Raw genomic sequence first — 13,414 nt, 5'->3', positions numbered from 1 at the left:
CACTAGGGTACGCATACATCCTAGGACACGCGAACACCCTAGTGTACACATACATCCTAGTGTACAAGTACACACTAGTGTACATGTGCACCCTAAAGTGTGCATACACCCTAGGGTACACATACATCCTAGGGTACACTTACACCCTCGGGTACACATACACCCTAGTGTACACATACACCCTAGGGTATGTGCAACATAATTTCTTTAGTCTTAAACAGGTCTGTTCTACATTTCAACAATGCTAACTGTATGCGTGTGGAACTCTATTTGGTTCTATATCCCTGAGTTGGTTGAATATTATCTCTTCCCTATCTACTGAAATGCTATCTTCACATTCCCAGGTTTGAAGTGTCTGTTGAACTGACTCTGCCTGACTTGCTTGAGAGGAAGGAAATCCTAGAAATACATTTATCAGCTGCAGCAGATTCAAGGAGACTTGCTGATGATGTCAACATAGACAGGTACGTTACTGTGCTCACTCTTAAACATAGGTACGTTACTGTGCTTACTCTTAAACATAGTTGTGTACGTTACTGTGCTTACTCTTAAACATAGATGTGTACGTTACTGTGCTTACTCTTAAACATAGATGTGTACGTTACTGTGCTTACTCTTAAACATAGATGTGTACGTTACTGTGCTTACTCTTAAACATAGATGTGTACGTTACTGTGCTTACTCTTAAACATAGACAGGTACGTTACTGTGCTTACTCTTGAACATAGACAGGTATGTTACTGTGCTTACTCTTAAGCATAGACAGGTACGTTACTGTGCTTACTCTTAAACATACATGTGTACGTTACTGTGCTTACTCTTAAACATAGATGTGTACGTTAATGTGCTTACTCTTAAACATAGACAGGTACGTTACTGTGCTTACTCTTAAACATAGACAGGTATGTTACTGTGCTTACTCTTAAACATAGACAGGTACGTTACTGTGCTCACTCTTAAACATAGACAGGTACGTTACTGTGCTTACTCTTAAACATGGATGTGTACGTTACTGTGCTTACTCTTAAACATAGATGTGTATGTTACTGTGCTTACTCTTAAACATAAATGTGTACGTTACTGTGCTTACTCTTAAACATAGATGTGTACGTTACTGTGCTTACTCTTAAACATAGACAGGTACGTTACTGTGCTTACTCTTGAACATAGACAGGTATGTTACTGTGCTTACTCTTAAGCATAGACAGGTACGTTACTGTGCTTACTCTTAAACATACATGTGTACATTACTGTGCTTACTCTTAAACATAAATGTGTACGTTACTGTGCTTACTCTTAAACATAGACAGGTATGTTACTGTGCTTACTCTTAAACATAGACAGGTATGTTACTGTGCTTACTCTTAAACATAGACAGGTACGTTACTGTGCTCACTCTTAAACATAGACAGGTACGTTACTGTGCTTACTCTTAAACATGGATGTGTACGTTACTGTGCTTACTCTTAAACATAGATGTGTATGTTACTGTACTTACTCGTAAGTAATGTTATTTTTATACGGATGGTAGAAGTATCAGTAACGTTTCTACTGGGCTGTTGTCATCTCTCCAGTTCCCAGTGATACCCAAGTGTTTGAACTTTTTTATGTGGGCAAAGTGGATCATGGGAACTCCAGGCTTTTTCCACGTAATAAATATGAAACACAATACTATCGAAAAAGTCGTTTTTAAATAATGAGGCTAATTCTCTAGCCTCGAAATCTTTTTTAGTTGACAGACAACATTTTGTTCTATAAAGTCTTAATACAATACTTGCAGGCCCTTTTACCTACTGTGTCTCTATCACCACTTCTACCTATATACTGCATCTCTATCACCTTACCTACTGTGTCTCTATCACCTTACCTACTGTGTCTCTATCACCTTACCTACTGTGTCTCTATCACCTTACCTACTGTGTCTCTATCACCTTACCTACTGTGTCTCTATCATCTTACCTACTGTGTCTCTATCACCTTACCTACTGTGTCTCTATTACCTTACCTACTGTATCTCTATCACCTTACCTACTGTGTCTCTATCACCTTACCTACTGTGTCTCTATCACCTTACCTACTGTGTCTCTATCACCTTACCTACTGTGTCTCTATCACCTTACCTACTGTGTCTCTATCACCTTACCTACTTTGTCTCTATCACCTTACCTACTGTGTCTCTATCACCTTACCTACTGTGTCTCTATCACCTTACCTACTGTGTCTCTATCACCACTTCTACTTACCTACTGTGCCTCTATCACCTTACCTACTGTGTCTCTATCACCACTTCTACTTACCTACTGTGTCTCTATCACCTTACCTACTGTGTCTCTATCACCACTTCTACTTACCTACTGTGTCTTTATCACCTTACCTACTGTGTCTCTATCACCACTTCTACTTACCTACTGTGTCTCTATCACCACTTCTACCTACCTACTGTGTCTTTATCACCACTTCTACCTACCTACTGTGTCTCTATCACCACTTCTACTTACCTACTGTGTCTTTATCACCACTTCTATCTACCTACTGTATCTCTATCACCACTTCTACTTACCTACTGTGTCTCTATCACCACTTCTACTTACATACTGTGTCTTTATCACCACTTCTATCTATATACTGTGTCTCTATCACCACTTCTACTTACCTACTGTGTCTCTATCACCACTTCTACTTACCTACTGTGTCTTTATCACCTTACCCACTGTGTCTCTATCACCACTTCTACCTATATACTGTATCTCTATCACCACATAACGCCAAACAATTAATTTCATGTAAAAAATCACAACATGTAAAATCTTGGCAACACAACTAGAAGAAATAATTTTCATAACACGTAGAACCACATCTACTTAACAGTTTGGGGCAGCAGACTGAGGGATTTACCCCGGCTCAGCTGGCCGGGCTTGTGAGGCAGGCGCTTAGTGGTGCTCTGGCTAGGGTTAAACAGGATGGAGGCAAAGACTCCCTCATGGTCAACATGTCTGACTTTCACACCCCCATGTCAAAGCTGACATCAAGGAAAAATAACCTATCAGCAACCGCCTGCTCAGCTTACTCCAGCCTCCAGGATGTGATGAACAGCTCTTCGACACTAACTGCACTCGTGCAGGTAGAGCGATATGGCATCATCACCCCTTGTTTGACGCTGCTTCTCGAACAACAAGGCTATTATGTCAAGGTTAGGGTCATTATTTATATTCTGCTTAGTTGTCATTGGCTGCCTAAAGCTTGTGCATATGAAGGTGATTGCTATAACACCATATGAATTTTGAAGCGAATTAATTTATAGGTCACGTTTAGCTTCATGTAAGTAATGTACATGTACATTTACTTACATGCATTGAAAACAAATCTGTGTACCTGTCATTCCTAATACTCGGCCAATCATTGCTATAATGTGAGCTGTTCTCCTGTGCAAAGCCACGGTTGGATGTGGGTGAAAAGATTGTTATGTGAGGGATTTGAACTCCAATGTTAGGCTTAGCAGCCATGCACACTACCTTCTGAGCCACTTGACCATTTTGCTGTATTGTCAAATAATTGCCCAGATAGTTATTACACTATCTGATTAGGCGGTTTCTCACGGCGCATCGAACTGCCTGTGTACTAGTAATTGGCAATCGGATGCTTAGTAATGTGTCACTATTGACTTTGGAGTTATCTGCTCCTGGTATGCATATCATTAGAATTCTCATAAAATATAGCTTCAGTCTAATAAAAATCATAAAAGCGCAGTAATAATAATGCTTTAAGTTTTTTTGCTGACAATAATCATATATTTATTATTTATTCAAGAAATCATGTTATTAATAGCATATTGTTATTGAGTCAAGTACAAGGGAAGTCATCATATACACAACTTATAGGAATGGTTTTATTAGCTAGTTTTGTGTTTCCTCGCCTGCTGCTTATACACCCTCGTGGGCATCCATCTTGTGTTCACTTGCAAGATTTGAGCCAAATGGAAACTTGTGTTACGACAATGTAATGGTATTAAATTATTACTATATTTATGTTTTATCATTAATAACGTTATATGGCATTATGTAATACGAATACCTCACCCTAACATAAGAATTGCAAGGACTTGCATTTTATACTAAATTATATAGCTTTTCTACCATTGGTCGCTTTCTCATTTTAATCCATTAGTCGGATCAGTGTTCATCGCTACCAGTTTCATAGTAAAAGATCATACGAGAAGAGTGACAACTCATTTTCTTTCACTGACACACATATGTATTTTTTTTCACTTGGTTTGTCCGCCGACAAAAACTATCTTCCACCACCAAATCTCTTTCATTCATTGGTCACTCTCTCATTCCACTCCATTCCTTCATTCGTTCCTCAAAGTGAACTACACGCCAACATCTGCATATGCTACAATTCTGGTTACGACTCTCAACTTGCCACTTATGTTGAGTGCAAACAAGTGGTTGGGGTGTAGAAATCGTGTCGATAATCCATCTCGCTGGCACTCTCGTCTGCGGCTGAGCATTCGTTACATGATGCGTTGTTTGTCCCAATAATCTCATGTAATAAATGTAAATTTTGTAGGAATTAGCCTGAAGCGTATGTTATATTCTCTGTTGCAATTCATTAAATATGTGCGGTGTATTGTGGTATGCTTATGAATCATTCATGACCGGCGCAGCTTTCGGGCTTTGAGTTCCACAACTAATTATTGATTACATGAATATGTTGACTCCATGATGCGCGGATGCATGACACAGTTGCCTGTTTGGATTTATCCAGTTGTTGATATGATTCATCAAGAGACAATCATCACCTTCTCTGTAGTCCATAGAGTCCAGTCTGTACAGTGGCTCCGCAACGCTGCTCAAGCTTTCCAGGATGACTGAAAACTTTCAACAGCATTTGGCTGAGGTTTAGATTTGCTTTTGAATAAACTAAGGAAGATTTTAGTCTAGTATACATGCTGTTCTCTCAGCAGATTCTTTAGGTTCAGCATTTCGAATTGTCAGTTGGCTAAAAAACTATTAATAGCGTTTCTTGGTTCTTTATTCAACTGATGCAATCCTGATGAATCAGTCCCATGAATATACGGCGGCGGGTTGATTGTTCTCGCTTGTCGTGTGCTTTACAAAGGACTTGGAAATGTTTAGCCATTTTGTGGTGAAGTTATGCTTGAGGCTTTTCTAAAGCTGCTCTTTTCTCAGCCTTTTTGGTTGCATTCTAAAAGGTTGGTCTCAGAAGCTTTTAAAGCAGTTTTATAACATGGATTACGAGCTACAAAGTCCCTGGGCTTAGCTATATATAGCATATTTATAATGCTCCGCGTATGACTTCATGTTGGTTCTCTGTGACCGTAGACTGCATGCTGTAAATGGATGTGGTTTGGTAGCGAGTGTAGTATGACTCGAATGTAGCCTGAGTGCCTGCTGCAATACTGGAATACCGGTCACAGGGTGGGTCCTCTCAAGCATTAAAAATTTGTATGATTCAACAATCTGCTATAATAAGAGCTGTGTTGGTCCGCTTGTCCGTCGCTACAGCTGGAGGTTGAGAAAAAAGATTGCATCATACTGGGTTTGAACTCGTGTTGTTTATAGAAGTAGTTATACTTACAGAGTTTCCATACAGAGAAGGTTGTAGGCAGCTTAATTAATCCTGCTGATTTTCAATTTCAGCAGTTTTTTGAAGTCATTTAAAATTTTAGTAGGAATCACATTTTAATGTTTTAGTTTCAAAGTACAAGTACGTTAAATTAAGTTATTATAGAAAACGAATATGAAACTAGTGGTTAGAGGAGACAGTTACTATGTGAAATAGAAGGATTTTTCATAGAACATGTCTTTTTAATAATAAAAAAGTCTTTGCTTCGGAGAATGAAATATCTAATTTTGTTCATCTTTATGCATTGGCTGCTTCTATGAAGTAGAACCTATTGGAGCTTAAAAACAACTTATAACACTTTCACCAACATGAATGAACCACTGTTGTATCTATGTGTCTATGTATCTATGTATCCCTTTATCTATGAGTCTCCAATTGCTGGTGTAAATGTTCAGAATCAGCAGCATCAATTTGGAGTTCTTTCCTCTGTCACATAATTGTCTCTTGCAGGCAGTGACTCCAGAGGAGGTGCTCGAGAACCCATGGATGCTACAGTCTTTACACCGAATTGGAAAGGCGTTGTAAGTCCTATCTAACCTAAACTTGCTTTATTTACAGCATTTGTGTCTCTATGTTCGGAATAGATGAGTGCAGTAAACATGATTCAAACATAGTTTGTGTAATATTTGTGGTTGACTATTTGGATTAGGCTCAGGTAAATATCTACCAATTCAAAGAAGAAGCCTTCATCTGTGTCGTTAGATTGCCAACAGCGCTTTCTCTCAACTAATCCACTATGTAAATTCTTCTGGCAACGTTCTGACCTGCATTCTTGTTGGCCTTTGTGGCGAACTCTGGTAAAATTTGTCAAATTCTTTCCATCAGGAATAAGATTTTTATGTTTGTTTTTTAAACTCTTTTGCATTTCTTAAAGATTAACTCACATCAGTATTTTTTAAAGTATCAGTATTTTTTTATCATTTGCGATTGTTTTTTATGTTTGACTTGATCTAATTTGATGGCAGTTAAAATGCTCATCATGAAAGAATGGTGCTCTATTTTTCCATAATGGCGGTCAAATAGAGGTGGCAGTCGAATAGAGGTGGCGTTTAAATAGAGGTGGCTTTCAATTAGAGGTTTTACTGTAACTCATCATTTCTGCCCAGAAAATTTCAATCTGGTCCTTTAAATTTGAATTTGTTGCATAACAGGTTATACTTTAGCTATATGTTATAATATGCAACTTTTATTGTCCAAAGGTTTATATTATAACTTTATAGCAAAACTAGATATCTGTCAAATGACTAGAAGTGCTATAAAACCCATTGCATAAACTCCACCTTATTGAATACTGCTGCTGCTTTTATGAATGTTGTACCTAAATTTAAAGGTTGACTTGCAACAAAATTCACATTACAGTTATTTGGTATCAAAAGATTCACTATGACTTACTTTGCTGTGTTGTAGGTGCAAAATATGCGGAAATGTGATTACAGCTCTTAAAAGCTCAAAAACGAGCAGTTAATCGCAGCCATTGCGAAAACGCCATAGATAGGAATCTCTTTCTAAAACGGCTCAACTAGGACATTATGGAACACGATGGCTTCTGTTTACACTTTCATGCAATCTCATTTTTTGAAATATTTTCGCAAATATACTTCACGCATTCAATAAAACCATGTCTATTGTCACTACGCGTCTATTTCATCATCATCGTAATGCTGGCATTCCGAGCACTGATATCTCAAAACCTACCGTAAAAATTCGTTTAATTTTTTAATCTTAGCTCGAAGGAATGCATATCATTGTCTGATAAACATGACGAGCCTGTTGGTCACCTGTGATAGTCGAAAAATGCTGCAGAAATTGTTTGCGCTGTTTGGTAGGAAGTATGGGTCACATGATCAGATTACGACTAGACGATTAGACCAAGCCGAAACAAAACTGTAAAGTAGCGAGCATCTATATTTGATAAGGGCTTTCCGGTAGAACCCAACGTTTTTGTCATAAACTAGTGCTACGAGACGTTTTATATTGAGCCTCTTTTTTGCCTTTAATTTCACGTGATAACATCATGTGTCAAAACAATAACCACAATGTTTGAGAACGTCATCAAAATAATCAGATTCCAAACTTCGGCCTTTTCACGCTGGCTGCGATTAACTGTTCGTTTTTGAGCTTTTAAGAGCTTGTAATCACATTTCCACATATTTTGCAGCTACAACACAGCAGAGTAAGACTTGGTGAATCTTTTGATACCAAATAACTGTAATGTGAATTTTGTTGCAAGTCAACCTTTAAACTCTTTCCATTGTCATGCTTCCCCGTCCAGTCAGAGTCAGTATTGTCATGGCAGTAGAAGGAGAGTTGTTAAGTGAAATATGCCATTATTATATTGACAGATCAAGTAAGGTGGCTATCATCTTGGTAGACCTGTGCTATATGCTGAATTCATGTGCCACTTTAAGTTCTGGAGAAATGTTACATTCCTTCCTTTTATCAATGAGAACCTTCACCCAGCCAGAGAATGGTAAGTTATTCTATTTGATATAGTCTGGACTGTGGAGCTTCTGCTGGCAAATTCATGCTGCTTTAGTTATAGGATGTGTTTCTTAGTATTAAAACTAGACTGAGGCCCTGACTTTCCAAACGATTAACCAATTTCTAAAGGATGAACTATGCTCAGTTACAGATTTATTTGTAAGACTTATCTTGGTTTTGTCTTGATGGTGTTGAATTTCACAATGCTCAAATACAGTGAAAATTGTATCTAATTTTTGTTAAATCTTCATCAAGTATTTGATTAAGTTGGCTAAAAGCAAATTTAAAAATATATTTTAGTCGGAATGCTGGAAATAGTAGATTAGCAGAGGCCAAAGAGTCAACTAGGAGTGACTACCCTATAGGGGTACTCCTACCCTAGAGGGGTACCCCTACCTTAGAGGGGTACCCCTACCTTAGAGGGGTACTCCTACCCTAGAGGGGTACTCCTACCCTAGAGGGGTACTCCTACCCTAGAGGGGTACTCCTACCCTAGAGGGTACTCCTACCCTAGAGGGGTAATCCTACCCTAGAGGAGTACTCCTTCCCTAGTGGGGTACTCATACCCTAGTGGGGTAATCCTACCCTAGTGGGGTAATCCTACCCTAGTGGGGTAATCCTACCCTAGAGGAGTGCTCCTACCCTAGAGGAGTGCTCCTACCCTAGAGGAGTGCTCGTACCCTAGAGGAGTACTCGTACCCTAGAGGGTACTCCTACCCTAGAGGGTACTCCTACCCTAGCGGGGTAATCCTACCCTAGAGGAGTACTCCTACCCTAGTGGGGTAATCCTACCCTAGAGGAGTGCTCCTACCCTAGTGGGGTAATCCTACCCTAGAGGGTACTCCTACCCTAGAGGGTACTCCTACCCTAGAGGGGTAATCCTACCCTAGAGGAGTACTCCTACCCTAGTGGGGTACTCCTACCCTAGAGGAGTGCTCCTACCCTAGTGGGGTAATCCTACCCTAGAGGAGTGCTCCTACCCTAGAGGAGTGCTCCTACCCTAGAGGGGTACTCGTACCCTAGAGGGTACTCCTACCCTAGAGGGGTACTCCTACTACTATTTCCTACTAGCGGGATAAGAGCCACATATCCAACTAACATATTTTGTGGATGGGGTCTACAATACAAATTCTTTTAGTACTACACTGATCCACAAATTTGGAGTTGCTTACTGCATGTCGCTTTCAGCAACGCGCGAACAACATGGTAAATATTCTATTGGTGATCCACCAACGAGTGCGATAAACATTTTTAGCATGCACTGCTGCATGTGAAGGGTGTGCGATTAGAATCAGAACACATGTAGCCCTCACATTAAGGTAACCCGGAAACACGACAAGTTGTCTTCATAGTGATTCATTGTGTGATTGTCTTAACGACCATTAGGGAAAGTGTGCACACTCAGATGAATAGACATTAGTCACGGTAGACCCTCTGTTATGACATGTTTTTTGATGCGAGGTGATTCGCATAAGACTTGTTATGAACAGAGTCAACCATAAAACTGATAATTCTCACCTCTGTAAACAAAGAGGCACTCACTATGTTCCAGCTAATGTCTCAAACTTTGGCAAGAGCCGCTTGTAATGGCTTTACACAGAAAGCATGATAAATACCAAAAGTGCTAATCCGGTCTAATGGTCTTCACAAGCGCGTCAACCTCGATATTTTTATTATATTGGACGTTCTGTCATTCATCCGCCTGCCATTGCTTAATTAAAGGTGAACTCACACAAAATTTTAGTTGATTTCATCAGAAAGTATCGGTATTTTTCTATCGTTTGTGATTTTTTTTTAGGTTCGAGGTGGTCTGAGTGCTAGGTTGTTTCAAAGTTAAAATCGAAAAAACTTGATTGCGTTAAAAATGCTCATATCAAGCGAAGGTGCGATTATAACCTCTATAATTGCAAAGAGACCGACAGAATAAGGTCGGGTAACGCTGCAACTTGAACGCGATAGCCGATATTAACTATAGCAATAATAACAACTAGTGATGTTATTTTGCACATATTTTCCTTCTGAATGCTTTAACCGCGATCAAGTTTTGTCGATTTTAATCAGGAAACATCCTGGCAGTCAGATCATCTCAAACATCAAAAACAATCACAAACAATAGAACAATACTGATATATTTTGATAAAATCTAGTGAAATTTTGTGTAAGTTCATTTTTAAGTGGTTGACATATAATGTAGATAGTAAGGTCATTGTTGGCAGCGGATGCCAGCATGACAGAAGAATAGAGTTTGTGAGAGAGTTAGGGTTAATGACAGTGTAAATACACTTTCATGATTAACTCAGCCTTTCGGTCACTTATTCCCATAAATACCAGATTTATTGATGAGATGAATAGATTAGTTTTGCAGGCTCAACCTCAGAAAATGCATCTATTACAATAGATGTGACATCAGCAAGTACTTCTATTACAATAGATATAACCTCTGCATGTACCTCTATGGTAATAGATGTAACCTCTGCATATACCTCTAGTACAATAGATATAACCACTGCATGTACCTCTATTACAATAGATATAATCCCTGCAAGTATTTCTATTACAATAAATAGAACCCCTGCATGTACTTCTATTACACTGAATATATCCCCTGCATGTATATCTATTACAATAGATATAACCTCTACACGTACCTCTATTAGTATAGATATAATTCCTGCATGTAAATTTATTAAAATGGATATAACATCTGTATTTTCAATTATTCTTGCAGTGTTCGTGAACAGGTCATTGCAAGGGTTATTTGACCAATATTTCTAATAAATATTTGTTGCATAATGGTTTACATGTAATAGAGCAGTATATACATTTGTGTACATCTCCTCTCCACTGTTTGACTTCAAGGTGTCCCTCACAGGGTATGTGCATGTACTCACAGGGTATGTGCATGTACTCACAAGGTATGTACATGTACTCATGGGGTATGTACATGTACTCACATAGCATATGTACCTTTACTCACAGGGTATGTGCATGTACTCACAAGGTATGTAAATGTACTCACAAGGTATGTACATGTACTCATGGGGTATGTACATGTACTCACATAGCATATGTACCTTTACTCACAGGGTATGTGCATGTACTCACAAGGTATGTAAATGTACTCACAAGGGATGTACATGTACTCATAAGGTATGTACATGTACTCATAAGGTATGTACATGTATGAAAATAATTAGATTTGAGTTTCAAAATTTGTTCACAAAAAATTTAAGTTAATGCGGATCATAGCGCCTCCTCACTGGAACCTTGGAAAATGATTTACTTTTCTGGTCTTAAGTTAGAGTGAGCCAATCAGCCCAGCAGTTGCACTTATTAACCCTCATCTATATCAGGTATTAATACTAGTAATTACTTTCAAATTGTATGCTCCACTCAGTTTAAAGGTGAAAACTTGTTTTAGCCCACCTTCATGTTTTAGCCCACCTTCTTGTTTTAGCCCACCTTCTTGTTTTAGCCCACCTTCTTGTTTTAGCCCACCTTCTTGTTTTAGCCCACCTTCATGTTTTAGCCCACCTTCATGTTTTAGCCCACCTTCTTGTTTTAGCCCACCTTCATGTTTTAGCCCACCTTCATGTTTTAGCCCACCTTCTTGTTTTAGCCCACCTTCTTGTTTTAGCCCACCTTCTTGTTTTAGCCCACCTTCATGTTTTAGCCCACCTTCTTGTTTTAGCCCACCTTCTTGTTTTAGCCCACCTTCTTGTTTTAGCCCACCTTCTTGTTTTAGCCCACCTTCTTGTTTTAGCCCACCTTCATGTTTTAGCCCACCTTCATGTTTTAGCCCACCTTCTTGTTTTAGCCCACCTTCATGTTTTAGCCCACCTTCTTGTTTTAGCCCACCTTCTTGTTTTAGCCCACCTTCTTGTTTTAGCCCACCTTCTTGTTTTAGCCCACCTTCTTGTTTTAGCCCACCTTCTTGTTTTAGCCCACCTTCTTGTTTTAGCCCACCTTCATGTTTTAGCCCACCGTCTTGTTTTAGCCCACCTTCTTGTTTTAGCCCACCTTCTTGTTTTAGCCCACCTTCTTGTTTTAGCCCACCTTCTTGTTTTAGCCCACCATCTTGTTTTAGCCCACCTTCTTGTTTTAGCCCACCTTCTTGTTTTAGCCCACCTTCTTGTTTTAGCCCACCTTCATGTTTTAGCCCACCTTCATGTTTTAGCCCACCTTCATGTTTTAGCCCACCTTCATGTTTTAGCCCACCTTCATGTTTTAGCCCACCTTCATGTTTTAGCCCACCTTCTTGTTTTAGCCCACCTTCATGTTTTAGCCCACCTTCATGTTTTAGCCCACCTTCTTGTTTTAGCCCACCTTCATGTTTTAGCCCACCTTCATGTTTTAGCCCACCTTCTTGTTTTAGCCCACCTTCTTGTTTTAGCCCACCTTCTTGTTTTAGCCCACCTTCTTGTTTTAGCCCACCTTCATGTTTTAGCCCACCTTCATGTTTTAGCATTTACATAAACTACCAGGGCCTCCGCAGAAAGTCATGTCTCTTTTTTAACACTCGTATTTTATGTTTTACTTATAGCTTTAAAGCATTTTCCTTGGAGCTGATCTTAGCGAAGTTTCCCTTTTAGTGTCAGAGTAATGTTCAAAAGCAGTTTACTGTAACCGGGTTGATAGCTGGAGCAGTTTCACTTCTTAATTTTGGATTTCTAGCGGCGTAAGCTGACATGGAGAATGAAGGGAGTTGAACAAGTTTGTGTTGGTATTGTGACCAGCAGATATGGCTAGAGGATGACTAGCTTACCTGTATCATGTAGCTGTTTAAAATCAGTCATGTGTGTGGACATGGCTGATATCGTCTCGATTACTTGTAGGAAAAGATAGTCTGCTGGTAGGTATCTGCCCTTCACACTGTCAAATTGAGAATCTTAAGCCTCACTTCAACTACCTGTTTGGGATGGTCTCCGCAGGGCCTCTCACCACCTACCCTGCCGATGTCGAGCAAAAAACCAACACCACTCAGAAAAAGTAATAACAGCCATGAGCTGTATTCGTATGGAACTATACTTGTAATCTTGCATTGCTCAATTCATAGCTAATATTTGAAGTATGCAGTGAAACTAATGTACAGGTTTCTACATATATGTATACATGTGTCCTTTCTTGCTATGCTGTTGCATGAGCAGGATAGAGTAAGTACAATATAAAGGAAATAAAATATTGATTGATGCCAGAACCTTAATTGCTGCAGAGATTGGTTTCAGAAAATTGGTAGCCAATTGATGTCCATTTTTATTGTGGGCTGTGGTTGAAGGCTAAAGCC

At 39.2% G+C, this 13,414-nt stretch overlaps 1 protein-coding gene across 2 annotated transcripts in view; it reads left to right on the top strand.

The window, feature by feature from the left end:
* Positions 1 to 13,319, top strand: part of LOC137399782 (uncharacterized) — a 67,627-nt gene extending 54,308 nt beyond the window's left edge. Inside the window, exons 11-16 of one of the 2 annotated variants that reach the window (XM_068086007.1) lie at positions 345 to 464; positions 2,869 to 3,190; positions 6,100 to 6,170; positions 7,992 to 8,119; positions 10,496 to 10,543; positions 12,966 to 13,319. In XM_068086007.1, coding sequence (XP_067942108.1) covers positions 345 to 464; positions 2,869 to 3,190; positions 6,100 to 6,170; positions 7,992 to 8,119; positions 10,496 to 10,543; positions 12,966 to 13,123 — 847 coding nt within the window. In that variant the 3' untranslated portion in view covers positions 13,124 to 13,319. The remainder of the gene's footprint in view (positions 1 to 344; positions 465 to 2,868; positions 3,191 to 6,099; positions 6,171 to 7,991; positions 8,120 to 10,495; positions 10,544 to 12,965) is intronic. The other variant, XM_068086008.1, reaches the window with a different exon arrangement.
* The last annotated feature ends 95 nt before the right edge of the window (positions 13,320 to 13,414 follow it).

Source organism: Watersipora subatra, chromosome 7 (genome assembly GCF_963576615.1).
Source record: "Watersipora subatra chromosome 7, tzWatSuba1.1, whole genome shotgun sequence".
Taxonomy (NCBI): domain Eukaryota; kingdom Metazoa; phylum Bryozoa; class Gymnolaemata; order Cheilostomatida; family Watersiporidae; genus Watersipora; species Watersipora subatra.
The sequence above is the reverse complement of the archived record's forward strand: the minus strand, read 5'-3'. Positions and strand labels throughout refer to the sequence as shown.